Consider the following 24,751-nt stretch of genomic DNA (forward strand, 5'->3'; position numbering starts at 1 on the left):
AGATCGGCACCGTTGTCGACCCACCCCATGTTATTCAAATGCCCAGTATTAACACGGCAGAACCAGATATCGACTGCCTATCTACCTAAGGTTATAAAAAGAAGTAAGGATCCAAAGAAGCAAAAGATACCGCATTAAGATCGCTCACAGATTCTATAAAAATGTTCCCAGAATTGTTTAGATAACGCACCCGCACGCATGATCGATGGCATGAATGAATGATCTTCGCAATATCAAACAATAAACAAACAATTGCGTTGATTGCTGCAACTCTTTGCCATGGCTTTCACAAGTGTATTGGTTTTTGATAGTGCCCCAGCTGATAGCAGTCGCGTTGAGCAGGTGTGATAAGCTATCGGTTGCATAATTTGTGCGCCTCCTGGCCCCCCACCCCGGTAGTCATAAGATAAGCTTCAAACTTGTTGAACTTGAACCACAAAAGTCGCTAGCACTAGTACAACTGCACACTTTGATAAGTTGTCCCGTACCAGGGGGACCCGCTAGTAGGATCGCGGGCTCGCGGGAAGTGATCAAGTTTGACAGGATCGATAACAACACCGAGGGCGTTGGTGCCTGGCAGTTTCCGCCAATTTTCCGGACCATTACCAACGCAGAACGGCCGGGAATCGGCGTCACGTCACCGAACAGCTGTGTTGATACCGCCACAGCCGTGTGGGGTCCTCCGTGATACCGCACGGTTTTGCCCTATCGGCAGCTCCCGGCCGGCAGCCGGTGCATCTGCCAGAGCGACGAGCGTCACCAAAGAAAGGCAAACCCGGTGCTGGCCGATGATACCGATGGCTGATTAGTAGCCGGCGGGCGGGCGTACGTATTGTGTATGTGTGTCTGTATGTGTGTGGCGGTATGGGGACGTGCGAAAGGGAAAACGCGTCCGCGTGCACTGATAAGATAAAATTTTAATTTACAAACTAATTTGATAGTACCACCGCTGCTCAATTCAACCAGTTATCAACAGGGCCAGTTTTGTTGGCGGCTCTTGTGCAGTTCAGTCTTGTGCCGTTCGCAGAAACGACAGGATCTGGAGCAGAGCTAGAAAAAGGGATCGCTCCGGAGCGGAAACATTCCGATTGTTGCGCATACGCTTGCGAACCGGAATTTACTCTATTACATCGCCAGCAAATGGCTACCCATAAGGATAATGGTGTGATCGTACGAAAGACGCTGAAGGAGGATCTACCGGAAGTGATTGGCATGATACAGGTAGCGTGCAATTCGTTCGGTTCGTGGTTGTTGTTGATGTTCTAATGGGCACACAGAAGACAGCTTCTTTCGCATCCGTAGGAGCTGGCCGACTTCGAGAAGATGCCCGACGGACCGCAGCTTACCGTTGACGACCTGATACGCGACGGTGGATTCGATGAGCAAAGAGCAGCGGTTGGTGGAACCCCAACCCCAGTGTTTCATAGCTTTGTGCTGGAAGCTCCGGCCGACCCGGACGAATGCCTAGCTAATCAGGAAAGGCTAACGTCAATGCGGTCGGACGATCCTGCAAACGCGAGACCTCTAACCCGGTAAGACGTTATTTATAAATACATAGCGCGCAGTACACTGCTGACTCGCTGATGCTTTAATTCAACCAAGTGGACAAACGGATTGGCGAAGACCATTGGGGGAGGATCGAGAAGCAATATAGTCCGTGTAGCCTCCTCGTTTTTCATAAAGTTTCAAACAAAATGGCTCCAGCTCGCCGATCCTCAGTCTGTACACAGCACAGTAATGATGCGATGTACGCGCTTGTTCTGGCTTGCTGCTGCTGCTGCTGCCGCTACTACTGATAAGAGATTACTCTGCTGGGTAGCAGAGGGTGCACACTGCCCTGTCCTGTGTCAGAATACCCCGATCCGGGCGTGCCAGTGGTGTTATGATTTTCAACAGTCATTATTTCTTTGCCAGTTTTACATCTTCCCCGTATTTCCAATCTCGAGTCCCGCGTCACCCAGGACCCGGCCATCAGTGTCCTATCAGTTGGGCATTGTTTATTTTCTATCACTCTCCCTACCCGTACCCCGGCACTGTAGCAACCCGGCAACCTTCGATCCTTTCGCCTTTCGCTCGTCTTGATGGTGGGTAGCCGGAGCACATTCCGTACAATCATCGTCCAGCCATAATATGTGCTCGATTCAGTCGGTGGTCGGTTCTGTGTTTGCACAGCGTGCCGCTGCTGCATTAGCGCTTATGCGATGTAAACTTTCCTAGGGGTTGTCCATTCGGGTGGCACAGTCAACGGGATTCGTAACCGCACAGCTGTAGATAACAAACATTGCTTTCGATGAATTCTCTCAATGCTCGGGGGAGGACGTTTTGGGCGTCATTGTCGCGACAGCGTTGTCAACGTTTACGCTGGACACCCTGCCTGGCAAAAGCTGGTGTGAGAAAACTGGTGGAAAAGGAACGGGAACCTCCTCATGGAGCGGGTTGCATTTCTTATCTTATCATTAAACATATTTAACCACAATTCTCGTCCATAACTTCTTCTGCTCACACGCATACATCATTATTAGTCTTCTTGTTACTGTTCGGATGATAGACAAGGCGTCAGCGACTTTACTACTATAGGAATGTCCATCAGTATTTGAGAGATTATTGAATGACGGCATGCAGCCAATTATTATACAATCTCTCCGGTCCCAGCAAGGCGAGAATTTGGAGCGAAAATATTCTTCAAAATATAATAAATAAAATTTAAATTAATGCATGTTTTGTCTCCTGCCTTCCTAGGAAATTGATCGGATATGCCATCTGCTACTACTCATACTCCACATGGCAAGGAAAATCGCTCGCACTGGAAGACATTTACGTCCGGCCAGCTTACCGTGGCAATGGCTATGGGGAGCTATTCTTCCGTGCCTTGGCCAAGCACGCTCAGGATACGCACTGTTCGCGAATGGACTTTCATGTGCTGAACTGGAATCCAGCCACAAAGTTCTACCAACGAATGGGTGCGGTGGATCTGACTGAGACTGAAAGCTGGCACTTTTATCGCGTGCAGAAGGATGCCATCGGACGACTAAACGCTTGACGACACGCGACATTGTGACCTGATGCGGATACAATCTGTTAATTTTATTGAAAGTATTACCTTCTAATGTAACAAAACGAAAATTAAAGGAAGTTGTATTTTATACAATGATCCAAGATCATTGCGGTAAATCTAATGGGGGAGAGATGATGGATTTCGTATGCTCTAACATCAATTGGCACTTATTTTCGGCCTCCTTTAACATCAGAACATTCCCGACGAGGTTTACCATGTACACGAGCACAACCATAAACATTGACGTGTTGTACAGACAGTTGAAACAGCCCATGGGAAGTGGTTTGCTGCATCTCAACCTTGCACACAGTCCCATAAGTCCGTGCAAAAACTGAAATGACAAATGAGAACTCTGTATTCTTATTACGCCTTTTGCATCATATCCTTTGATGAGGAACGGTCATTCTTACTAGCAAAATCAGTGACACACCGAACAATCCTAGCAGAAAGTAGTACAACCATCCTAAACCAGGTCCAACCTTAAGGATATAGCATATTTGGCAAAAGTTGATCGTTATTAACGTCATATCGAACATGCTCTGCACAAACATATTGCCCTGAGGACTCTTCTGCTTCAACTCATCTTTCCGCCCCAAAGTGTCCTTGGTCTAATGTGAAAAAACAAAAATATGAATTTAACACATACCTAATTCGACCTCTCCCCTCTTACCTCCGGTTCAGCTAGTTCCATCTGTGGAATCGTACGGTAAGTTTCCGTATTCCAATCACTATCCATTATTTTACTATCACTCATTTACCACGCCCAAGGTGTGAAAACGCTGCCCTTTGCTAATGAATGGTTTTGCAGTACTGTCGAAAGGGTAAAGTATGCAGTTCGACTCGCTCTCTTATCATTGTACTTATCGGGACAGATAGATGAATAGGTACAGATAAAGCAGAAACTCGCAGCTCTTTAATCGGTGCGTCTACAAAACCTTAAAAAGATTCGGTAGATTTCTGACGACTGATAGAACGGTTTTGGGACACGAACGTAAGTTTAAAAACTTAAAGTTTCTATAAATAAACGAGAAAGAAAAACGGTTGGAACAATGCACACTTGTAGGATAGTCTATTTTATTTAAATAATTTTAACATAATAAAGCGAGCAATACGGCCAGGCCGTCCCTCATGAATAAAAAAAAAAAAACATAATAAAGCGCGCTTTACATTACCAGTTTCATGTATAATAAATAGCCTATTCGATTGTGACATCATGTGGCTGTTATTTATTTATTTAAATTATTTTGTCTGCCGCTTGGATTTACACAATTAATTCTTATTAACTAAGGGATGTGATGGAAAAAAATCGTAGGAAGTTAGCAAAGCACACGGATCGTTAAAGTGGATGAAAGAAGTAAAATTCGCGTAGACGAGAACGAAAGTGGAACGCAGGAACATTGTAGTCGAACAGTTGATTCGAGCTATTGAAGTTCGAGAGCGTTCTAATAAAAGGTTCGTTTGAACCGTAACGCGTATGGCGGGATTGGACGTGTAAAGGAGGTCTATCACGCAGAAAGCGGGAAGGGGCGTAAAGAGGACTAGCTGATAGAAGTGAAGGAACATCTAGATCATGGGAAAGGAGGCTCGCTACAAATCAGAAACGGAAGTGAGAATGCCGAGTTTTGCGTGGAGCCTAATCCAAGAAGCCGACGGCGAACAGACTATGATGGAAGGGCCATTTAATATCCAGCAAGGAAACGGCGAATAGCTGCACGGGACGAATAGTTCCAGTCTGGCCATTGCGTAAAAGGGTCTCTAAGCTCGGAGGAAAGTCGAACCATCACACTCAAGGATTTATTGGACTTAGCAATAACATGGTCAACGTGTACACTCAAAAAGAGAGTCTCATCCAGTCACACTCACAAGTCTTTTACTCGGAGGTTACTCGACAAATGACTGTGCCATGAAGGGTGTAGCTGTATGGATCCTTCTTCTGAACAAAATTATACAACCTTTATCGGGACATAATAATAGAATATCATTACGTCACCAAACGGAAAAAAAACTAACCACAGGAAGTTAAATTTTGATGTTGTTTGCATAAAGCAAATTACCATCGGGAGGGTGGAATACACAGTCATGGACAAACCACAGGAATAATAGTGGACTGAGTAAACTCTTCTGATTTCGTTTTTTCATCCTCTGGTAGCATTTGGTCAGTGGAATCATTTTCATTCAAAGCATTCACATCTTTGCCGTGCTGTTTTAACAGATGCCTTTTCAGTAGCGAATTCCGCGCGCTAGTGTAATCGCAGTACAGGCATTTGAAAGTTTTGCCGGAGCCTCTCAATACTCCTGAGTGGGTTTTTTGATGCTGAACCATGTTGTACCTGTTTGCAATACGATTAGAAGAAATTTAAATTTGAATTAAATTAGATAAACTGTTCGCTTTATCCGTTATGCTAGTTACACATACACACACCTTTGCGAAAACTTTTGTCCACAAACAGGACAAGCGTAGGGCTTTTCACCAGAATGCGTCTAAAATGATCGGAAAATGATTCATGATATTATCTTCCAGCGTACAGCCAATAGTTGTTACCGGGTTGCACTTACTCGCATGTGCCTTATCAGATGTGAATTCGACCGCAGCGTATACCCACAGATGGTGCAATTCTTTGATCGTACGTTTTTGTGCGCCAGCCCGTGCATATAGAAGGAAGAATAGTGAATATATCGCTTTCCGCACACATCACACTGGTACGGTTTCTCGCCCGTGTGGATAGCCATGTGACGTTGTAGAGATGCACGCTGGGTGAACTTTTTGCTGCACACCTGGCAGGTTAGCTCCGATTCGCGAAGGTGCTTTCCGTAGTGACTGGCAAGTGCTGCACGCGTTTTCGTTGCAAATCCACACACTTTGCAGACGTTTCCTTCATCGTTTTGCGGATGGTGCGTTTTGAAGTGTGCCTGTAGGTGGAAACAGCGAAAATTGCAACAATTGCAGCAGTTGACATATATTTAAACTAATAGTATTTTCGCTTACCCTCAGACTTAATCTATCTTCAAACTTTGCTTCGCAGTATAAACATTCAATTGGGTCAGTTTTTTTGCGACTTTGGTGTGTTGCTTCGGTTATTTCCGCCTCTTCTTTATCGTCCGACAAGTAGTATTCCTCAGATTCTGCTTCTTCTAATGGGTACATTTCTTCGCCAGGATACTCTAAATATACGTCCACCTCTTCGTCCGAATTTTCCAACGATGCAGCTTCCGTTTTCACGTTCTCAATAGCAAGCAACGGTGACAGCGGAACGGATGATTCTTTCACAGGCATCTGTTCCCGTTGGCGTACATCATCATCATCATCATCATCATCATCATCATCATCATGGGAATGTAACTTCATGTTCTTTATGTTGTTGAATACCTCTCCACACACATTACATTGCATAGAAACACGCATAGACGGCATACCGGCAATGGAAAACGTTGGGTTCTGGTTTGTAAACAGCTTCACCTCACGCGAATGTTCCTGCAGCTGTGGAACCCAGTTAATCGTGTCCTTTTCCGTTTTTTCGAGCGCTTTCTGCTCCTGTTCACTCTCGTGTGCTTCTCTGAATATTGGCAATGTGCCGTTTTGCAGCAGATCCGTTAACTCTTGCTGTATGATCATTGCTTTCGTATACGCTGCATCGTAATCGTTCAGCTTCGCATAGCACTCGTTACAAGCACCGGACTCGAGCATTTCGCAGGTCAGATAGGAAAGCTCTCGCTCGGAAAAGCGTTCCAGCAGCTGAAACACTGTCGTGCTGGAAAACTTGGTTTTCACCTTCTTTAGATTGCGGTGAAAAATCAGTCGCTCCGTTCCGCAAATGGCACATATTTCTTTTTCTGCGGGAAAATTCATTCTAGGCTCCTTACCACAGCTTGTTTGTATACATCTGCATTCGAGTGAAATTGTTTACATTGTTGACGTTCGTTTGACGTTTCCTATGTGTTGTCTTAAGCCGTGGACACATGCATTGGATTTTCAGTAGCGAAGAATTGCTTTTTCGCAATTTGAACTTTTAATTGAACTTTTCTCCACTTTATTAATTGAATTTCATAATTTTATGAGATGGAATATTTTACAAACAATTGAGTAGAATAAACGATACACTTAATATTATATAACACAGAAAAGTCTCCTGACAATAGCACTAAACTACTGTCGTAGTCAAATGTCATCGAATCAAACGAACACATTTGGCAGACCAACCTTCTGTAATTACGGTTTCATGGAAAAGTTTATTTACATTCCTGCTCGAGGGAAAGTACGGTCGTGGTCAGTGTCTGTGGTGTCGTCTATTTCAGAATGTCTTTGAAGATTGTGTGCTAAACATATTAAATCTAGATAGGACATAGCCACATTTCTCCCTTGCGATACGGTTCCAAGAAATCCGACGCCCAACATGAACTGCAAGCCAATTTTGACGTGTAAGTTTGGGGTGGCGATGATTCGGGGCCTAACCACGTAAACAGAAAAAGGTAAGGCTGCTACCATCTTTCTTCTACTTCGCATTCGCAGATTCCGGGGATGTTCGGGTCTTTAAAACACTCGAACCACATATCGTGGCCGCTTTGCCGTCGGACACGGCCGAATGGAAACGTTCCTATGGGCGTCCAGTGAAAAACGTCCGCGTCGAAGCCACCTTCAAACCGTTCGACCAAAACGCCCTCGAGCGGTACAAGGATGGCAAGTGGAACATCGTGGACCATCCAGTGCTGCACATTTACGTGACAGAATGTAGCGACATCGAAGCGTACCGAGCATCGGTAAAGGAAGAGATTGACCAATGGCTTAAGGTGTTGAACAACTACAATGTAACGGATTGGATGATACTGCTGGTCGAAACGTTGGATATGAAAAAGTCGAAAAACATCCTACCACGCACCACGGTGCTGGACAAGATACGGCTCGATTTTGCCTCCAAGAATGGGGACCGTTGTTTGTCCATCCTGAATCCGGCCAAGTTTGAGATGAAAGCGACCGAATCGTTTCGGTGCTTGCTGCAGCGCATCCGGCACCTGATGCTGACGGGTTACAACAGAACGATCGTCAAGTACGAAGAACTCATTCGTACGAATAGGGAAAACCGCATACAGGAAAACTGGAGCTTCATCGATTACTTTGTGCTGCAGGAGCAGCTAGCCTTTGTGCTGGAAATGTTGGGTCAATTTCCGGAGGCTTTGGTACAGTACGACGAGCTGGATGCCATGTTTTCCCAGTTTATCCTGAATTCCGTATTTGGAGAGAAACAAAAATGGCTTCACATATTCGATCAGCCACTGTACGCGTTTCACGGCATATCGCTCAACCCGGCCAAAATGATGGAAACGCGCGAAAAGATCATCTCGTGCAATGTGACGCTACTAGAGTTCCGCAGCTATCTCTTCGAACGCCAGTGCATGCTACTAGACGCCGCCGGTAAGCCGTGGGAAATTGCGGAACGCTTGCTGCCCTTTCTGTTTTCTACGCTGCGTGAAATCGAAGCCCTGAAGCTTGACACTCCACAGGGTGCACTTGCGTGCTGGGAATTCGTCTGTGCCCTAGAGGTGCTGAACCTTTGCGACAAAGTACAGGAATCGAAGGACATTTACAAGTGTTCCCAATTTTCCGCACCCATCTGGAACTTGGCAAAGGAAAAGCTGTACATGCTGGGCAAACAGTGCGGATTACTTCCCGGATTTGTTCCCACGTCCGAGCAGCTGCACACCGTAGTTCATCTTTCTGCCGGGATGGGAGACAGTTTGCCGGAAACGGGCAGCAGCGGAGGACTACGAAATCTCGAACCAGAACTAAGCGACCGTACCAACACGAAATCCGCCCATTCACCTGCTAGAAAACCGAAAAAGTCGGCCACCGATACGCTGAAGGAAGCACTCGGATCAAATCAAGCATTCACAAAGCTGTATCTCGAGCTAAGCGAATTGGCAATCAGTACGTACAAGCACGTGTCACGCTTGCGTTCGGCTAGATTGGTGGGATTGGATCTTGGCAATTTCTACATCACCCTCAACGAACCACAGAAAGCGGTCAACTTCTTTACTGACGTGTTACGCGAACTTAAGTCGGAAAATTGGCATTATCTCGCCAGCCAGACGCTGCTAGATTTGGCCTCATGCTACCGAAAGATGGAGGATAATGTAAATTATACGAAAACGTGCAGCACTATCGCCTGCTGTCAGGATTTGGAACTGCTTGTTAGGACGTTTTACTTTGACGAATTTACAAAATCCCTCAAAACGTTACAATCGGTACGGAACATGGATATAAATGCGCTCAGTGTAATCAGCACACTCGAGGATCATTTTCAGGTGGTAAACGTATCGCTGGAAAGCACCTCGATAGTACAAGATGACTTTATACTGGTTACACTCGAGCTGGAAAGTAATTTCCCACGTGAACTAATAGCCGAACAAGTATTGCTATCGTTCGAGATGAATGCAAAACAGTCACTAGAGCCAACAGCAGTAACACCACCTTCAAACGCAGTAAAAGAAGTTGGTTCAAAGCTGCCGATAATACTTCATCTCGATTACAAGCAGGATAATACACTGGCCGGATCAACGGTAGCGTGCGATAATCGTGCCAAACAACCGGTACGCCGTAGCAGTAGCACACGGCGCAAAATATCTCCCACACAGCGATCCGACTTTACCAACTGTGTGTCCAGTGAATCACGGCTCGTACTACAACCGGGCCGCAATACGATGATACTCAAGACGAAAGCTACACGCGTTGGAACCTGGAGCTTCCGACAGCTTTCTATACAGGTCGATGCGGTAGAGTTCCTCTCCGAATCTCTACCCGGCAAGATAAGCAACTTTGAAACGATCACAAAAGCGTCCGTGGCTACGATGAACTTCGTAAATCTTGTTGCGGGCGTAGAGCAACCGGTAGAGTTGGTCATATCGGCCGGAAGTTTCCGTTTTCCGAAGGATGCCACAGCCACGTTACGTTGTTCGAAGAATCTTAAAATGAGACTAGCTGAAGCACCAGGCGTGCAGCGGACTCCCTTCGAAAAGGAACTTATTGTCCAACTAACGGACTTTGCACCGTTCGAAAAGCGTACAATCGCTCTAGAAGCGATTTGCGATCTTCCTGGCAAACGGGAAGAACGAGCCATCGAGCAAAAGGTATCTCTCCAGGTGCCCTGGAGTCGTAATGAAATCCTCATCCCCCTACACTTTATGCCAGCCCTCATCGCATCCTGCCGGTTGCATTCGTCCGGTGCGCGCAAATTTCTGCAGGTCGTGCTGAAAGGTGTCAGCGAGTATCGGCTCGTACTGTGCGATGCTCGTATGAGCTGTGCGGCCGAAGGCGTAACCATCATTGATATTAATCCGCCCGAGCAGCAGGAAACGGTAATGAGCAAAGCGCTATCGATTTCGTATCTGTACGAGTTTCAGGTGGAAGCATTGAAGGCGGAAACGGAACTGCCGATCGTTAACGTGGACTTTCGGATGCGATTTGCCGATGCTAATCTGCCGGCAGAAAGCCGTAACTACCTACCGTACAGCGTAACGTTCGACGTGATGGACTATACAACACTGTTCACGATCTGCGCGAAGGTAGAACCGCAGGAGCTGTGCCGCGTTAACTCCGTGTGCCATCTGAATCTGCGCATCTCGAAAGTACATGACAATCCGTACGCCGATCTGATGTACGAAGTGCTGACCGATCAGAACATGTGGGCTGTTGTTGGTCGTACTGCTGGTAGGTTTTCTTTTTTTCCTACTAGTATGCATACCATTCAATTATTTGTTTTTTTTTTTACCCTCATCTTACAGGAGTCATCTCAATGGAAGAAGTGGAAAGTCACAGCATTACCCTCGATGTACTGCCACTTACGGCCGGATTTTTGCCACTGCCCAACATCCGCCTGTCGAAGTATATTTCGGCAAACAAATCCAAAAACGATACCCACTCACGGTTGCAACCGTTTCCGCCCGGTCAGATCTACAACTCGACCAAAAGTATGCAAATCCATGTCCTTGCTAGCACAAACAATGATCAGCCCCAGTAGCGGAGTGTGACAGGAACAGTACGAGCGGTATAAAATGCCGATGGACAACTACTGTGCAAAAGCTTCTACATGACGCAGCATTCCAAAATATGTCCGGTTTATTTACTCTGCATGTGACTGGTATTTATTGCGTATATTGCGGTATAAAGTTATCACATTGTTTTGAATAAAATAAGCATCTGTTATTTATCGATCCAGAGGAAAAAACGTTTTTGTCCTACAAGAAAAAAGATCAAAGACAATTCTACAGCAAATAGTAAAAAAATAGAGACAAGATATTTAAACCAATTAATTATATATTCCTTCGCAGCAGCAAACGCAACGGTCGGATTTCAAAATTAGATCTGTCATCCATTTGATTGAAAGCAGCTGTCAATCCTCCGCTGTTGATAGCGAAGCCGAAAGTCAGCCAGCGCTTCTTGTGTTTTCTCATCCGCTGCAAACAAGTGTGTGCCTAAAAAAACGTAGTCATGTTATTGTCGTGAAAACGGTGCCTCACTGTACATAATTGTATTTAGCATCATTATTTCATTTTCCCGGTGTAGTAAGATTGATCCCGCAACGTCCCATCTGGAGGGAACAAGTGTAGCACGGTGCTGTGTTCCAAAACGCCTATACGATGGGTAGGTGGTATTTACCATGGCAGTGTTTGGGGTCTACTTTTGTACATGATTTGCACCGGGATTAGCATTGCACGAACTAAAAGGTATCCCAAAGTGAAGTAGTGTAATGAGTTATAAGTTCGCTTAAAAGTGTACAATGCAGTAGGACAAGTGAATGGTTTGGCGTACAAAGCGGGAGAAATTTGGGAGAGTAGTAGCCGGGGAAGCATCCTCCCAGTTGACGATGTGGCATGGAAGAAAACAGCAGTAAATCGCAATCAATGAGCATAAGCGCCAGTCGGTGTATGTGTGCATGCAGTATGAAAGGGATTGGGAGAAGGACGCATAAGCAGGAGGCAGAAAGGGCGTTTCTCTGCCGTCCAAATTAACACCGCTGATCTGCTGGCTGTGGTGTGTTATCAAGAATAAACAAACCCATGCAGCGCTGCTAGCGGTAGATAACACAACTATTTCGGTCATATGCAATTATTGCACGTTAAATTTGATTTGTTGAATTAAAAAAAAAGTTTATAGAAATATTATTTGAATATCTTATTGTCATTTCAGCAACCAGCAGTAGTGACACGGTGAAGCTGGAGAAACACCTGAAGCTGCTAAAGGAAGAGTATACAAAGCTGCAAAAAAGTTACGCCGAGCTAGAGCGCAAATACAGTCAGGCGGCAGCAGCCAACGAAGATCATGATCTGTCCGGCGAGTTTAGCAGCTTTATTTCGCGTCTGGTCATGACGGTGGCCACACTCTACGGTAGAACAACGTACTCCGACATTACGATAAAGTTGAAGGACAAAACGATGCCTGCGCACAGGTTTGTGCTGAACGCTCGCAGTGAAGAGTGGCGGGAAGAGGTCCTTATGGATAAGAGTGAACTAGGTAGTGCTTTCGTTTAACTGCCGTTTAGCTGCGAAAAAGTGTGCATCCTTCTATGACATGTTCCTCGCTTTCCAATTACAGATTGGTCCGATATGGATGCAGATGTAGGCTATGCACTGTTGCGCTGGATTTACACCGATGTTGTGGATCTGCAGCACGATTCCCTGGCACTGGAGCTGCTCAAAACGTCTCATCGATTCAAACTGCCCGGTCTGATGGGCCTTTGTGAGCGTGCACTCGTATCATCCGTATCGGTACGTTCCTGCGTACGATTCTACTGCGTGGCAGAAGAAGTCGGTGCGGCCAATCTGCTGGAATACTGTTCCGGGCTCATATCTACACACTGGGACGATCTAACACCGCAAGACTTTGAGCATATGTCCGGTGCGCTGCTGTACAAGATGCTGAAAAGCAAAACCAAACATCCGCTCCATGCCGCCGTCCGGTTACTTCGCGAAGATGTAGTATTTTTGTGCCTGGTAGAAAACAACGGTTCGGTAAGTGTTTTCGCTTTCCTTTTATTCCATACATATCTTTTCACAGTGGAGGCAGCTTAGTACACACCTTACTAGTAGCAAAACTCGTATAACAATACAACAAATCGGTTTTATTCTTGCCGTGCTTATAGTCGAGGGCATAGTTTTGTTTGTTTGTTTGTTTGAAGTATTGTCACATTCGGACAGCACTTCAATATCACATTGTTATGATCAGATGTTGAAACCTGTCGGTTCACCGGTTCACTCGGCCGCAGGGTGCTTCAGAACTCTGCGCTGCGAATGTACTTCATTACGTTAAACACAAAAATAACGGCCATCGCGTCCGTATGATAGTTGGCTCGGTCAGTCGTTTTCGTAGCCGAATTGCACAGAGACCCCCGGCAAAAGCAGTACGTAGAATCGTCTATCGTTTGGCATCCCTCCGTGTACGGTTCCTCGATGTTGTGCTGCGGCGTCCAGGAACCGGATCGGTAAACCTATACGGAGAATGCAAAATATTTCGTCATTCGTTTGAAAGGAAGTTCGTCCATAAGTTCATTGAAATTATCACCTGTTCTGTGTTCTTTTGCTGGGCACAACCTCGGCTGACCGTTTCTTGTTCGCCCTTTAGTAGCTTCAGCTTGAAAATGCGCTTCATGCACATGGTCGACCATGGACAGTCTACCTCATAGTAGCTAGATTCGTCAAACTTGGAGCATAGTTGCGTTTTGGTGTTGTTTTGATGTCGGCTCGGTGGTGCCACCGTACAGTGGTAACATTTAATGCCCGCCACATATTCCAATTCTGTGGAAGGAAAGATGGAGCGAAAATAAAAAAAAAAATTTAATTTCCCAGTACAGTACATTAGAAATCATATTGATCCGTAACTACAACACTTAAGAGATATTTTTAAAATGACTCGAGCAAACATAAACTCATTTCACTCCCTTTTGCTACCACATACATCTATCTTATCGCTTTTACAAGTGGATGAGCGTCTGTTTAAAATATACGCCTCTTTGATTATTTTAACGAGCTTCGTATCAATCGTTTATGTTCGAGTCTTTCTTTAACCAACGTTGGAGCAAACAAAAAAAATTGGGTTGAATTGTCCGTACGTGATTGAAGTGAGTTTGATTATATGTAGCCTCCTCTCACTCGAGGGCTGGGGCCTTTGAAACCCCTTATTTTTAAATGGACCTCTCAACATTGTGAGTACTTTGTTCGCCACGTGCGTGCTCATGCACAGAAGTTACTTGTAGTCGCTGCAAGATGCAGCAAATGACTTCCACGTTAAAACATCCCATAAGAAGAGTAGCTATCGTGACGGGGTGGATGTATGTGGGGTATGAATTCAATGAATGACGATTGCAGTTTCCTTTAGCTTTCTTTCCCTTGCTACGCCGCCCGTATGGCCCGTTCTGTAATCGTCACAGCTGATGCATATACTTGTTTGCCGAGTGCCGAGAACTGAAAGAGCTGGTTCGATGTGTACGAATACGATAATATCAACATTTCCGCCCGAAGCACGCACCCAGAACACTTTGTTCGTTTAGCTTAGTGCTCAAGTGTCTTCTTACCGCTTTGTAAAGCTTCCCCCCACCTGCTAATGCCGCTAGCTTGATTCATTCATGAATATGGTAAAACTTCTGACGCACGCATTCCGTCCGTCATCTTGCGGGATCCAGGGTGCAGTATCCATATTGTACCGTGAGAGGAGATGATGCTTTGTTCTACACTCTCGCTACTCTCCGACAAATAGTTTCCTATCACTTCCGGTTAGAGAAAAGGCGACACAACATTTCGTCGTTTCGAGGTTCAGCCAAGAAGTGACTGTATCGTAACAAAGTCTCCTGCTCGAGTGGAATTGAGGATAAAGCATGTTACATATAGCCAGACAGGCGACAGAAAAGCACTTCACTGTTAACGTTGTGTTGCCGTCCGGGTGCTGCATTTAAGCACCACACCAGAAACATTTAGACCAGACAACCAGATTTCCCGGCCGGCCGGTTCCGAAATCGGTCCTTCGTTTGCGGCTAATGATTCGGAATCAAAAATATGACGGCCATAACATCGGCAATAATGTGACTTTTTATGTGTGTGGAGGTGTTTTGGGAAGGAGGGGGGGGGGGGGGAGCAACAGTCGGGTGCGGTTTTTATGACAAATACCAGGCCCAGACCAGGCACCTAGAAAAGGATAACATTTTATTGTCGATATACACCGACAGCTAAACACCGTTCGAGAACCATTTTCCGTTTTGATGTTCGCTCATGTGTCTCAAGACATGAACCATTTAAAATTTATTCCCAAAATGAGCAAAAAGCTTTTACTAAAAATAATTATTCTGGCTGTCTTTTCTTGCTTCAATTTAGCGCCTCTGCCTCAGTGTTTTATTACAACCAATTCAAACCTACCGAACAGACGCTCGTCTAATGTTGATCTAGGTCGTCACTGTACTCGATCTTTTGCTATTCAGCAAACTTCTATTTTAAGAGCTGTTCGTGTTGCAACAGTTCATATTACGGCTGGCCGTCTACCAACCGGTCAAATAAATTCGCTGTACGATCAGAACAAGTGGCCACGAATAACTAGAGTAGCTGCAAGCTGCTACTTGCTATCAATGTAACGACTTACGGCATTTCCAGAAGGTTATCTTATTCTGTTTCAACCTTCTCGGTAAAGAAATTGGTAAAAGAGAACCTTCAAATGGGATCGTAATGCCCAATGGACAGTGATAGGAGGAACGGCTCCTGTGTACTTCACACGGCGGAACATCGTGGACCAAACAACATCCTCACAATCATTTGCTTGCTTTCTGCCATGTTTGCCGTAGCCATAGCGTCTGATAAAACATTGTAATATACGGAACAGGTCACACAAACATTCACACGACACCTCATTCGCCCTAGTCTTTCCGGGGCAGGCCGCGCGCGCTGCACAAACAGGTTATGACCCAATTCCCTAATTGTCCCAGTTGAAGCGTGCCAAATAGAAGATCCCTTGCACTGCTAGATCTCGGAACAGCCGGTGTTAGGAGGTTAGGAGTTTCGTTGACCGATAGGGTGGCACACCGGACTGGTTGGTCCTCGTTCTAGGTTTCTAGCTGGATGGAATCGATCGAGTGAACCCTTTTGAATGCCATTTATTCGAGACACACGTTTGCATTGGAGAGTTGGATTTATAACTCCTTTTTTTTTGCGAGAAAAAGTCTTCCTGGTTCGAAAGTGCGTTTTCTGCTGTCCTCACAGAAACCTGTTTTCATTGCTCTACTGTGAGTTGTTGAACTCGTTCCGGTGCACTGAGACACTGTGCACACAATGCTCGGTATACAGTTGCTAAGTGTAACCAGTGGTTCAACCTTCTACTTGATCTGTTCGCCCGGCATCTTGATGGATAATGGGTTTGTGCAACAGTAAAAGTAAGGAAATCACGGCTTATTCTAGAGGAGCTATAACAAGGTCAACGAAGGGAATAGGTTTAAGATACATTTCAATGTGACTGTTTACTGCAAAAACTAGCTCATAACAGACAAGAAATGTGATCGATTCTTAGCGAAAGATATATTTTTGAATGTGTAAATCTTCCTTCCCACGGGTTCGCCCGGCAATGATTTTATTTCGTGACTTGACGCTTGGTATATGCGTATCCAGTATGCATCGGGTCTGACTCATTTGGAAACAGACAGATTGGCGTGTAGGAATAAAAACACCCACTGTTATTCTGATGATAGTATTCCGGGAGAACTCTTTCGATGGGGTTATAGCGTCTGAATCACTCGGCGTAACTTAAATGAATAAGCACGTTATACTCGTTTTTAAACATTTCATCCGCCAAACGTTGCTTTACAGTCACCGAATAGGCTATAGGCAAAAATCTTATTCGTAAAGATCTGACCATTCCTTACCACGACCTAAGAATGATGAAGGAAACACAATACAGGGAATGCATTTTCACCACTTTCTTGCCATTCGCAAACACTACAGTGATTATAAACACAACCGCTGGCGCTGGCCATCCATGTACACCCATATGCGTAGTAGGGGCAAACCATCATCAACGGTCAACAAACTGAACCCATCCGCACTCTGGAGAAAAAACGCACATGGAGGATGATGAAGAGGAGTAAATTAGCATACCATCTTTTAACTGGCTTCATTCGTGTGTCCGGACTGTTTCTTTTCGTTTCGTAAGCCGCACACGCCGGGCAGTGGTGAAACAAGAGGGAAACTGTTGTGATCATATCGTATTTTTAAACCAATATTTTTGTTTCGCTTTTAGCATCGTAGTGCGATTCGTGCGAAGAAAATAGCTCAAGAAACGTTTTAAGTTGAATATCAACTGTTGTTATGTTAGGTGCACTGCTGCAGACTGACACCGCGAAATTCTAACCGTGGAAGATGATCGCATTCGTGGAAAAGAAACTAAGCAAAGTATAATTACCTGCAATAAATAATAGAAGTAACGCTACCAATAGCACCGGTCGACTGCCGTTGTGTCTGCTAAACCGGTCCATTTGGGACCACGGGAAATGAGATTGGAGTGTCTTGAGATTGTCCGCACGTCGTCCCTCTTACTTCGGTTGCAAGCTGCAGACGTTGTAAACCTTAAAAGACCTAACCCTCTTTCCGTTATCGTCACGTGTGGTGCAGAATCAAGGAGCTTTCTGTTGCTGATGTATTTGTGGATAGCAAACGGCACCCGAAAAATCAACAACGCCAAAGTGTTGGGAGAAATCTTTCGCGTGGATGGATGAATTGCTTGAAGCTTACTGTTTCCTTCTTCTCACCCAATACAGCTTGTGTTCCCGTTAGGATTCACCGGTCTCTTGATTTTTTCATCTGCAAAACCCGTTACGCCGTAAAACAATGCTCTTCCATGCTGTACTTTCAGAACGATCCCGGCCCGTCCGTCTGTCCGTTCTTTGGTAAGATGCACCGAATAAAGACGGCTCAAGTTAGAAGAGACTGTGGAATGTCGTTGACTGTAGAAACGATCGGGTTGAGTTAGTCCTTTTGCTCTTGTGTTTGATTCGTGCGCCCGTTAAAAGATCGTTGCATTCGCACACTTTCTAAACTGTATCCGCTCGCGTTTAAAGTTTACGACTTTGATTCGCTGGGGTCATTTATGGGAGGAGGGTCCTCTAAAACTCTTGATGCTCCTTTTTTGAAACCACAATAACCATCTAAACACACACGCGCACCGATATACACACATCAAATTCGTTTCTTTCGAGCGACACTATCCGGGGCGGTGTGGGACACGGAAATGGAGAAAAGGTTCCCCCCAAACAAGGTCAGGGTCAACGGCGCCGATGTCGCGCCGTCGCTTGCGTTGGGTTGGGTATGGTGTTTTGGTCCAAAGGGAAATGAAAACAAATAACAGCAAACCAACCATTCGCCGATGTGCTGCTGTGCCGTCGCCAATTTGGTGGAATTGCTTTTTTTGGTTGTTTAATTATAGAATTGCGTTTCTCCGTGCCTAGAGAGTCCGTGGTTGTCGCTGAGGTCCCACGAGGACGAAAACAAGTATGACTAATCGTGCGTTTGCTTTCTGTTAGCTCTAAAGTACGATCGATTGTTGCGCGTTTAAGCGTTTTAGGGTTTAATTAGGTTGTTTAACGGATTTAATTATTTTCCCGCTAAAGCCTCCATTACGTTCACTACTGTACTGGCTCACACTGGTGAACTCTCAGAAAACAACTTGCGTAAAGCACGTATCAGCGAACGGTTTCGGTGAAAAAACTCAATATCAAGTAAAAGGCACTGCTATATAGTTCGGATGTCAATATTGGCAACCGGTCTAAACGGCCAACGTTGTCCGATGCTACTACAGCGAACCAACCGTCGTGAAAGTCAACCATCAACTGAGTCGGAATCATCTCCTCTCGTAGAGCTGCTTTTTGTGGTAGCACCAAGAGCGCTACCGATGAGCATGCACTACGTATTCGCTTGGCCCTTTCGGAGTTGAATAGCCATAGCTTCTGGCGTGCACAACTTCACGACGGGCCAAACGGAGAGTAAGAAAAGAGAGAATATGCTCTGGCTGATTGTGGTGGCGGTTTGTGGAGCAAAAGCATCAAGAAACTGTAGCAGCAAAAGGCACACGGCACATCGGACCAACGAAACAACGGATAGTAGTGTAATGAACGCATAAAAAAGTCCCAGTGGGAAATGGGATAGGGCCCGAAACGGAAGAGCATAACTACGGTTGACTGGATGAATGAAGGCTTTCGTTTTTGGATGTCGGCTTTCCCGTGTTGTTTAGAAGCTTCGCTTCGGGTGGGCACCTCCGGTGCATTGCACTCTCAGCTCGTGGCCGGCACAGAAGCTCACGAAAACGCTCGGTGTAATTATGCTTTAATTCTTTTCATATGGTTCTCCTTCCGGGGATCGCCAAGACACGGATACGTACACGGCTGAGAAGAGATGATGACGCCTTGCTATCCTTCAAACCAGGTTTTCTATCCTTGACCGTAGTCAATGATCGAGTAAAATATGCAAAAGAGAGCGCCAATAGTATACCGTAATCGGATGTCATTTCAGAATGAGGATATGATTTTGAAAATGATACAAGGTAACAGATTTTGTCTTCAAATGTTACCCTGCTGATCATTGTGTCTTACTTCTACTGATGTTAGATCCTTCTCAAATTTGTTCAGCTTTATACAGCCTATTGCTGAGCTTATGCTAATGGTTGTTAATTCGAGAAATTCTAGACAAGTGTGTGCTTCATATCAGTAGGAAACGTATCAGTGGCAAACAACCAGGAACATTATTAATTAAATGTCAAAACACTATGGAACGATGAGAACGATCTTCTTTTTTTGTTGCAGCTATTGTGCGTGCAAAGGGAAATGTTTCGAAAACTGGTATTGCATTTAAGCTGAGTTTCAGCCAAAAAATATAAGGTGTGCTGCTGTCCCATTTTGATGGACAGCTTTCGTGAGCATACAACGGTGACACATTTAAAGTAACGAAGCACGTGAAAGCGTAGCGTACGCACGCTTTCCAAAGAGTGTGCGTGTGATAATACAATCATCGTGCCTTGGCCATCGACCTGAAATTTTAAAAAATACACACTCAACGTAAAATCACACCGTGAAAGCAGATGCATGTCAAAGCATAAAGTACATGTAAAGACGTGAGCAACACAATACATTAATGTAAATGTTTAAAGGTAAAAGTTATAAATAATGCAACTCCAAGGTGGTCTTAGTAAATGAATATTAACATGATATGAACATGTATTATGAGCGTTGTAAATTTTTTTATAAAGGTGAATATGCTTAAAAGTTCATGAGCTAGCTTGAGCTCTCTACATCGTCAGCTGATATGAACGTTTGACTGCTAGCTCAGCTGCATTAGCTACCTCGACTTCATATGAGCTCTATATTTGCTAGCTCACATAAGCTCAAAGCTGTTAGATAGGTCAGAAGCATGAGCTAGCCCAAGAGCTCGACTAAGTTCAAGCGCACGATCTAGCTCATTCAGTTGCATGAACTGGTTCATTAATAGCATATAGTACGTTATTTCATTTCAGATTTATTGATGAATCTTTGTCTAGTAGCTCAACGTACAATTTTAAGCCTAACTTAATATGAAGAACAAAGCTAAGCAAAGATGATTAAGGAAGGAGATGGAGATTGAAGATAGGATCGTAACATGGAACGTATTACAGCAGGTGTAAATTCAAGCAAGTGAGACAAGGAGTTAAAGGAGGATAATGTACGCAGCAGAGGATCATTGAGACCCACTGAGGCACGACGTCCAGGAAAGATTAAGGGACAGAGTAGCAATGGAGCATCAATACGATCAAATAAGATGGAAGCAAATCAAACAAGAGGGAGTCTCAAGAGTTTCAAGGCCAAGAAGCGAACACCTAGACTGACAGTCAGGCTGAGCGAAACAGGGCCACCAAGGACTCTGCGAAAAGCAAACCTGGCGAAAGAGCTCTTCACTCGCTCGATGCGGTTGACTTTAACTAAAGCCATGGGACTCAAGATTACTGAGAAATACTCCAGCAAAAGCTCGCTGGTCCGGTCCGGAAAATAGAGCTTTTAAACACAATGTGTTGGAGAAATCACGGGTAAGATTGTATATAAATCCAAGGGTTTTCCTAGTCCTGGAAACTATGGAGTCAATGTGAGGCCTTAAGGGAAGACCATTGTCCTAGAGTCATTTCCATAAGCTAATGGCTCTAGGTTACAGAGACGCAATACTAGTTCTCTTAGTCATAAATGTTTACATGTTTTCGGATTTTTGTCATCCTTTGTATTGTGCAGTTCAGACCTTCACTTGGAATAGTTTTCCATCGCTAGAACTGTTTATAGCAATGCCGATTTTGCCTAGAATTTTTTTCACCATTTCGATGGATCTTTTGTCCCTTGGGCTTGCAGATGCAGAACAATGAAACCCTAAATCCTGAAACTGCAGATAGAAGATGTAACAGAACTCGAAGTACCTAGAACCAGCTATAACCCAACAGAATACAACCATGAGTTTTTATTAGGATGACTAAAGCATAAGATCATAACGTAATTGTTAAAATCTATCGTTTTTTAAATGTGTTGATTACAAATTTCATATGCTTTTGAATGTATTACAGCTGCAGGAAATTGTAAACAGCCTATCGCCCCAGGGTCAGCTACCACTAGGGTTGGCACTGATGGGCCGCAGCACAGCCATAGCACAGACACTGCTCGAAACTGGTGGAGCTGATATTAACGCCTATACAACGGAGGTAAGAAACGCCTGTTGTTCACCACACAACCCTAAAAGCAGTGTAATGGTAATGCCGTACTACAATTTTCTTGGTCTAGGGCAACACGCTGCTTATCGATGCGATTAAACGTGGTGACAGCTTTACGGCACAGTTTCTGCTAGAGAAAGGCTGCAACGTAGATCTGGTCACGCGCGATACGTCCGATACGGCGCTTCATCTCGTATGCACATACTCCGAGCGAAGCACCGACATGGAAACGCATCGCGAAATGCTCACCATTGGACGACAGCTGCTAAAGCAGCAGGCCGATCCGAACATGCAAAATAGCAAGGGATAGTAAGTAATGATGCCGTTCGATCGCTTCACGCGTTTAATTATTTTTTCTGTGTACGCATTTAATCATTTTCAGCACTCCGCTCCACGTTGCGATCATGTCGCAGCACGTGGAAATGATTGACGAACTGTTGACCGAAGCGGATGGTGATGCGTACGTCGATACAAACGTGCGAACGAAGGATGAAAAATGTGCCTTACAGCTGGCACTGATGCCACCGCACACCGATGGGCCACCGTACGAGTTGGCCCGCCGCCTGCTGGAACGTGGTGCACGGCCGAACGTTATCCATCCAGAGACTGGGGACAGTTTATTGCACATTCTCGCGAAACAGCAGCTCGAAGATGCTGCCGTCTTTCTTACCGATCACTGCAACCTCAGCCATATTAATCGATCCGGTCTGACCGTACTGCATGTGGCTGCCTCGCAAGGACTGGCAAACCTAACGCGTGCTCTGCTGGAGAAAGGAGCTCCGCCCAACGTTCAGTCCGGTGTGACGGAGCTAAAAACGGCACTACACTACGCGGTCGAAGAGAACTGCACCGATGTGGTGGAGGCGTTCATCGAATACAAAGAATCGAATCCTCCCGGCATGGTAGATTTCAATCTGAAAAATGCATTCGGCGATTCACCTCTAAGCTTAGCCCTCAGCCTTGGATATAACGAGCTTGTCCCGCTGTTGATTAAGGGTGGAGCGGATGTGAACGCACGCAACGGTCAGGATATGACGCTGCTACATCAGGCCATTCTGAAGGAAGATTCCAAGACGGCCGTTTTTCTGCTCAGTCAAGGTGCGGACATGAATGCACTGACGGCGGATCAGGAATCTCCGCTGCAGCTCGCCATTCACTGCCGATTAGTGGACGTAGTGGATGCACTTTGTACTCGCGGTGTATCCTTAAGCGCACCCGACAACAAGGGAGATTGTCCGCTGTGGAGTTCACTGGAGTCGGAACAGTTCGAAATTGCCTCGGTCCTGGTAAGGCACGGTGTCGATACGGATTGTTGGGGCCCGGGACCGGACGGATGTTTGCAAACGCTGCTACACCGTGCGATCGACGAGAACAAAGAACAGGCGGCCATGTTTCTGATCAAAAGTGGTTGCGATCTAGACTCGCCGCGTCAACCCGGTCCTCAGGGACAGGGTGGTGAGGAAGCGAAGGATAAAGCTTCACCGTTGCATCTCTGCTGCCAGTGGGGTCTACGGAATGTGCTACATACACTCATCGGACACGGAGCCAATGTGAATGCTGTGGATTGTGATCTGAAGACACCGTTACATATTGCGATCGAAAACCAACACGAAGAGATCATCGGCATACTCCTGTGCCACCCGGGAATTGATCTGAAAATTCGCGATAAGACCGGCAACACACCATTCGCATCGGCACTGCAAGTTCGCAACAATAAGGCGGCTCAGAACATACTGGAGCGGTTACCGAATGCAGCGGAACAGATCGATCAGCGGGGACGCAATTTTCTGCATCTGGCCATCATGCGTGATGATCTCGAATCGGTACTGTTTCTGCTCTCGATTCAGGTCGATGTGAATTCGCGCGTGCACGATGTCAATCAGACGCCGCCACTTCATCTGGCGGCCGCATCGGAGAAGGAAATGTTGATACGAAATCTGATTCTGGCCGGAGCACGGTTAAATGATCGTGATGCGACACAAAAAACGGCACTCCACGTGGCGGCCGAGCGTGGTACGGTGGGTGCTGTATCGGCGTTGCTTCAAAATGGCGCCGATTTCGATGCAGTTGATGGAGACGGTAATAATGCACTGCATATTGCAGTTCGGGAAGGTCATATTGCGGTCGTGCGGGAATTGTTGACCGAATCGGAACTCAATGCGGAAGCGGTTAATATGAAGGGTTGTAATCCGTTGCATGAGTTGTGCCGCTGTGGGAAGGATAATACGGCCGCTGCTATACTGGAACTGTTTTTCGAATGTATGCCAAAGTATCCGATCAATAGTCCCGATCTGCAGGGCAATACACCGTTGCTGTTGGCGTACATGCGCGGTCAGGCGCAGCTGTGTCGGATGTTGGTGAAGAACGGTGCCTGTCTGGGAGCGGAGAACAAAGAGGGATTGACGATATTTAACTTTAAGCTAGCCACCAATCAGCTGTTGCATCGTTTGCTGGACGAACTGCCACAAGAGTCGCCCTGGGCTTCGTCCGAGCTGTGCCAAGAATGTGGCACGAAATTTAGTATCACCATGCGGAAACATCACTGGTAAGGATTTTAGCGATTTTCCGTTGGATACGTTAAATTCTGAAGTCTTCCTATTTTTATTGTATATTTTCAGCCGACATTGTGGGCGAAATCTTTGTAGCCGATGTTCAAACAACGATGTGCCAATTATCAAATTTGGCATCAACAAACCGGTTCGCGTTTGTTCCGTGTGCTTCGAAGTGCTACAAATTGGAAGTGGTGCCGTTTGAAATTGATTCCAATTTTGGATAAGCATTCTTCATAATATGATTTGTTATCATTGTAAGGACCTCTGAACTGATCGGCAACATACACAAACGGTAGTTCACAGTGGTAATTTAAATTTCATCTAGAGCATTCTTAACCTTTTCCTTTACTCCTCCAAAGCTGTTACTTTGAAAAGTATCTTTTTGTTATGCATATTAAAAAAGGATTATTTATACAC

General features: G+C 45.4%; 7 protein-coding genes across 7 annotated transcripts in view; 4 read left to right on the top strand and 3 right to left on the bottom strand.

The window, feature by feature from the left end:
- LOC126557181 (protein claret segregational) overlaps nt 1–24,751 on the top strand; it is a 333,201-nt gene that overhangs the window by 293,756 nt on the left and 14,694 nt on the right. The gene's annotated exons all lie outside the window — the stretch shown is intronic.
- LOC126559100 (thialysine N-epsilon-acetyltransferase) lies at nt 1,141–3,095 on the top strand. The gene is made up of 3 exons (XM_050215210.1): nt 1,141–1,221; nt 1,303–1,532; nt 2,740–3,095. Exons 1-3 carry the CDS (start codon nt 1,141–1,143, stop codon nt 3,038–3,040), a joined length of 612 nt encoding a protein of 203 aa, XP_050071167.1. The 3' UTR covers nt 3,041–3,095.
- LOC126559879 (uncharacterized) lies at nt 3,159–3,871 on the bottom strand. Its single transcript, XM_050216054.1, has 3 exons — nt 3,726–3,871; nt 3,466–3,663; nt 3,159–3,386 (listed from the first exon to the last, which is right to left on the bottom strand). Exons 1-3 carry the CDS (start codon nt 3,807–3,809, stop codon nt 3,159–3,161), a joined length of 510 nt encoding a protein of 169 aa, XP_050072011.1. The 5' UTR covers nt 3,810–3,871.
- On the bottom strand, nt 5,133–6,914 carry LOC126567140 (zinc finger protein 600-like). The gene is made up of 4 exons (XM_050223373.1): nt 6,042–6,914; nt 5,612–5,965; nt 5,478–5,536; nt 5,133–5,385 (listed from the first exon to the last, which is right to left on the bottom strand). The coding sequence occupies exons 1-4, from the start codon at nt 6,900–6,902 to the stop codon at nt 5,133–5,135; spliced, it is 1,527 nt and encodes a 508-aa protein (XP_050079330.1). The 5' UTR covers nt 6,903–6,914.
- LOC126567141 (trafficking protein particle complex subunit 10) lies at nt 7,447–11,130 on the top strand. Its single transcript, XM_050223374.1, has 3 exons — nt 7,447–7,471; nt 7,563–10,754; nt 10,829–11,130. The coding sequence occupies exons 1-3, from the start codon at nt 7,447–7,449 to the stop codon at nt 11,062–11,064; spliced, it is 3,453 nt and encodes a 1,150-aa protein (XP_050079331.1). The 3' UTR covers nt 11,065–11,130.
- Nucleotides 11,684–24,546, top strand: LOC126567142 (rabankyrin-5). The gene is made up of 7 exons (XM_050223375.1): nt 11,684–11,687; nt 12,234–12,557; nt 12,639–13,054; nt 21,639–21,773; nt 21,853–22,091; nt 22,165–24,327; nt 24,401–24,546. Exons 1-7 carry the CDS (start codon nt 11,684–11,686, stop codon nt 24,534–24,536), a joined length of 3,417 nt encoding a protein of 1,138 aa, XP_050079332.1. The 3' UTR covers nt 24,537–24,546.
- Nucleotides 13,315–17,554, bottom strand: LOC126559227 (uncharacterized). The gene is made up of 3 exons (XM_050215353.1): nt 17,475–17,554; nt 13,605–13,837; nt 13,315–13,530 (listed from the first exon to the last, which is right to left on the bottom strand). The coding sequence occupies exons 1-3, from the start codon at nt 17,545–17,547 to the stop codon at nt 13,315–13,317; spliced, it is 522 nt and encodes a 173-aa protein (XP_050071310.1). The 5' UTR covers nt 17,548–17,554.

The sequence above is a fragment of the Anopheles maculipalpis genome, chromosome 2RL (genome assembly GCF_943734695.1).
Source record: "Anopheles maculipalpis chromosome 2RL, idAnoMacuDA_375_x, whole genome shotgun sequence".
In the NCBI taxonomy this organism is placed as follows: Eukaryota; Metazoa; Arthropoda; class Insecta; order Diptera; family Culicidae; genus Anopheles; species Anopheles maculipalpis.

Coding starts and splice junctions, on each gene's coding strand:
- LOC126567140 (XM_050223373.1), bottom strand. CDS start 6,902: ATGAATTTTCCCGCAGAAAAAGAAATATGTGCCATTTGCGGAACGGAG. Junction 5,966..6,041: donor AAGATAGATTAAGTCTGAGG/GTAAGCGAAAAT, acceptor TTCCACCTACAG/GCACACTTCAAAACGCACCA. Junction 5,537..5,611: donor ATCTGATAAGGCACATGCGA/GTAAGTGCAACC, acceptor CGATCATTTTAG/ACGCATTCTGGTGAAAAGCC.
- LOC126559100 (XM_050215210.1), top strand. CDS start 1,141: ATGGCTACCCATAAGGATAATGGTGTGATCGTACGAAAGACGCTGAAG. Junction 1,222..1,302: donor AAGTGATTGGCATGATACAG/GTAGCGTGCAAT, acceptor TCGCATCCGTAG/GAGCTGGCCGACTTCGAGAA. Junction 1,533..2,739: donor AACGCGAGACCTCTAACCCG/GTAAGACGTTAT, acceptor CTGCCTTCCTAG/GAAATTGATCGGATATGCCA.
- LOC126559879 (XM_050216054.1), bottom strand. CDS start 3,809: ATGAGTGATAGTAAAATAATGGATAGTGATTGGAATACGGAAACTTAC. Junction 3,664..3,725: donor TGGAACTAGCTGAACCGGAG/GTAAGAGGGGAG, acceptor TTTTCACATTAG/ACCAAGGACACTTTGGGGCG. Junction 3,387..3,465: donor GTGTGTCACTGATTTTGCTA/GTAAGAATGACC, acceptor TTGTCATTTCAG/TTTTTGCACGGACTTATGGG.
- LOC126559227 (XM_050215353.1), bottom strand. CDS start 17,547: ATGGACCGGTTTAGCAGACACAACGGCAGTCGACCGGTGCTATTGGTA. Junction 13,838..17,474: donor ACTTCTATTATTTATTGCAG/GTAATTATACTT, acceptor TTCCTTCCACAG/AATTGGAATATGTGGCGGGC. Junction 13,531..13,604: donor AGCAAAAGAACACAGAACAG/GTGATAATTTCA, acceptor TTCTCCGTATAG/GTTTACCGATCCGGTTCCTG.
- LOC126567142 (XM_050223375.1), top strand. Junction 13,055..21,638: donor TGGTAGAAAACAACGGTTCG/GTAAGTGTTTTC, acceptor AATGTATTACAG/CTGCAGGAAATTGTAAACAG. Junction 22,092..22,164: donor ATGCAAAATAGCAAGGGATA/GTAAGTAATGAT, acceptor AATCATTTTCAG/CACTCCGCTCCACGTTGCGA.
- LOC126567141 (XM_050223374.1), top strand. CDS start 7,447: ATGAACTGCAAGCCAATTTTGACGT. Junction 7,472..7,562: donor CTGCAAGCCAATTTTGACGT/GTAAGTTTGGGG, acceptor TCGCATTCGCAG/ATTCCGGGGATGTTCGGGTC. Junction 10,755..10,828: donor TGTTGTTGGTCGTACTGCTG/GTAGGTTTTCTT, acceptor CTCATCTTACAG/GAGTCATCTCAATGGAAGAA.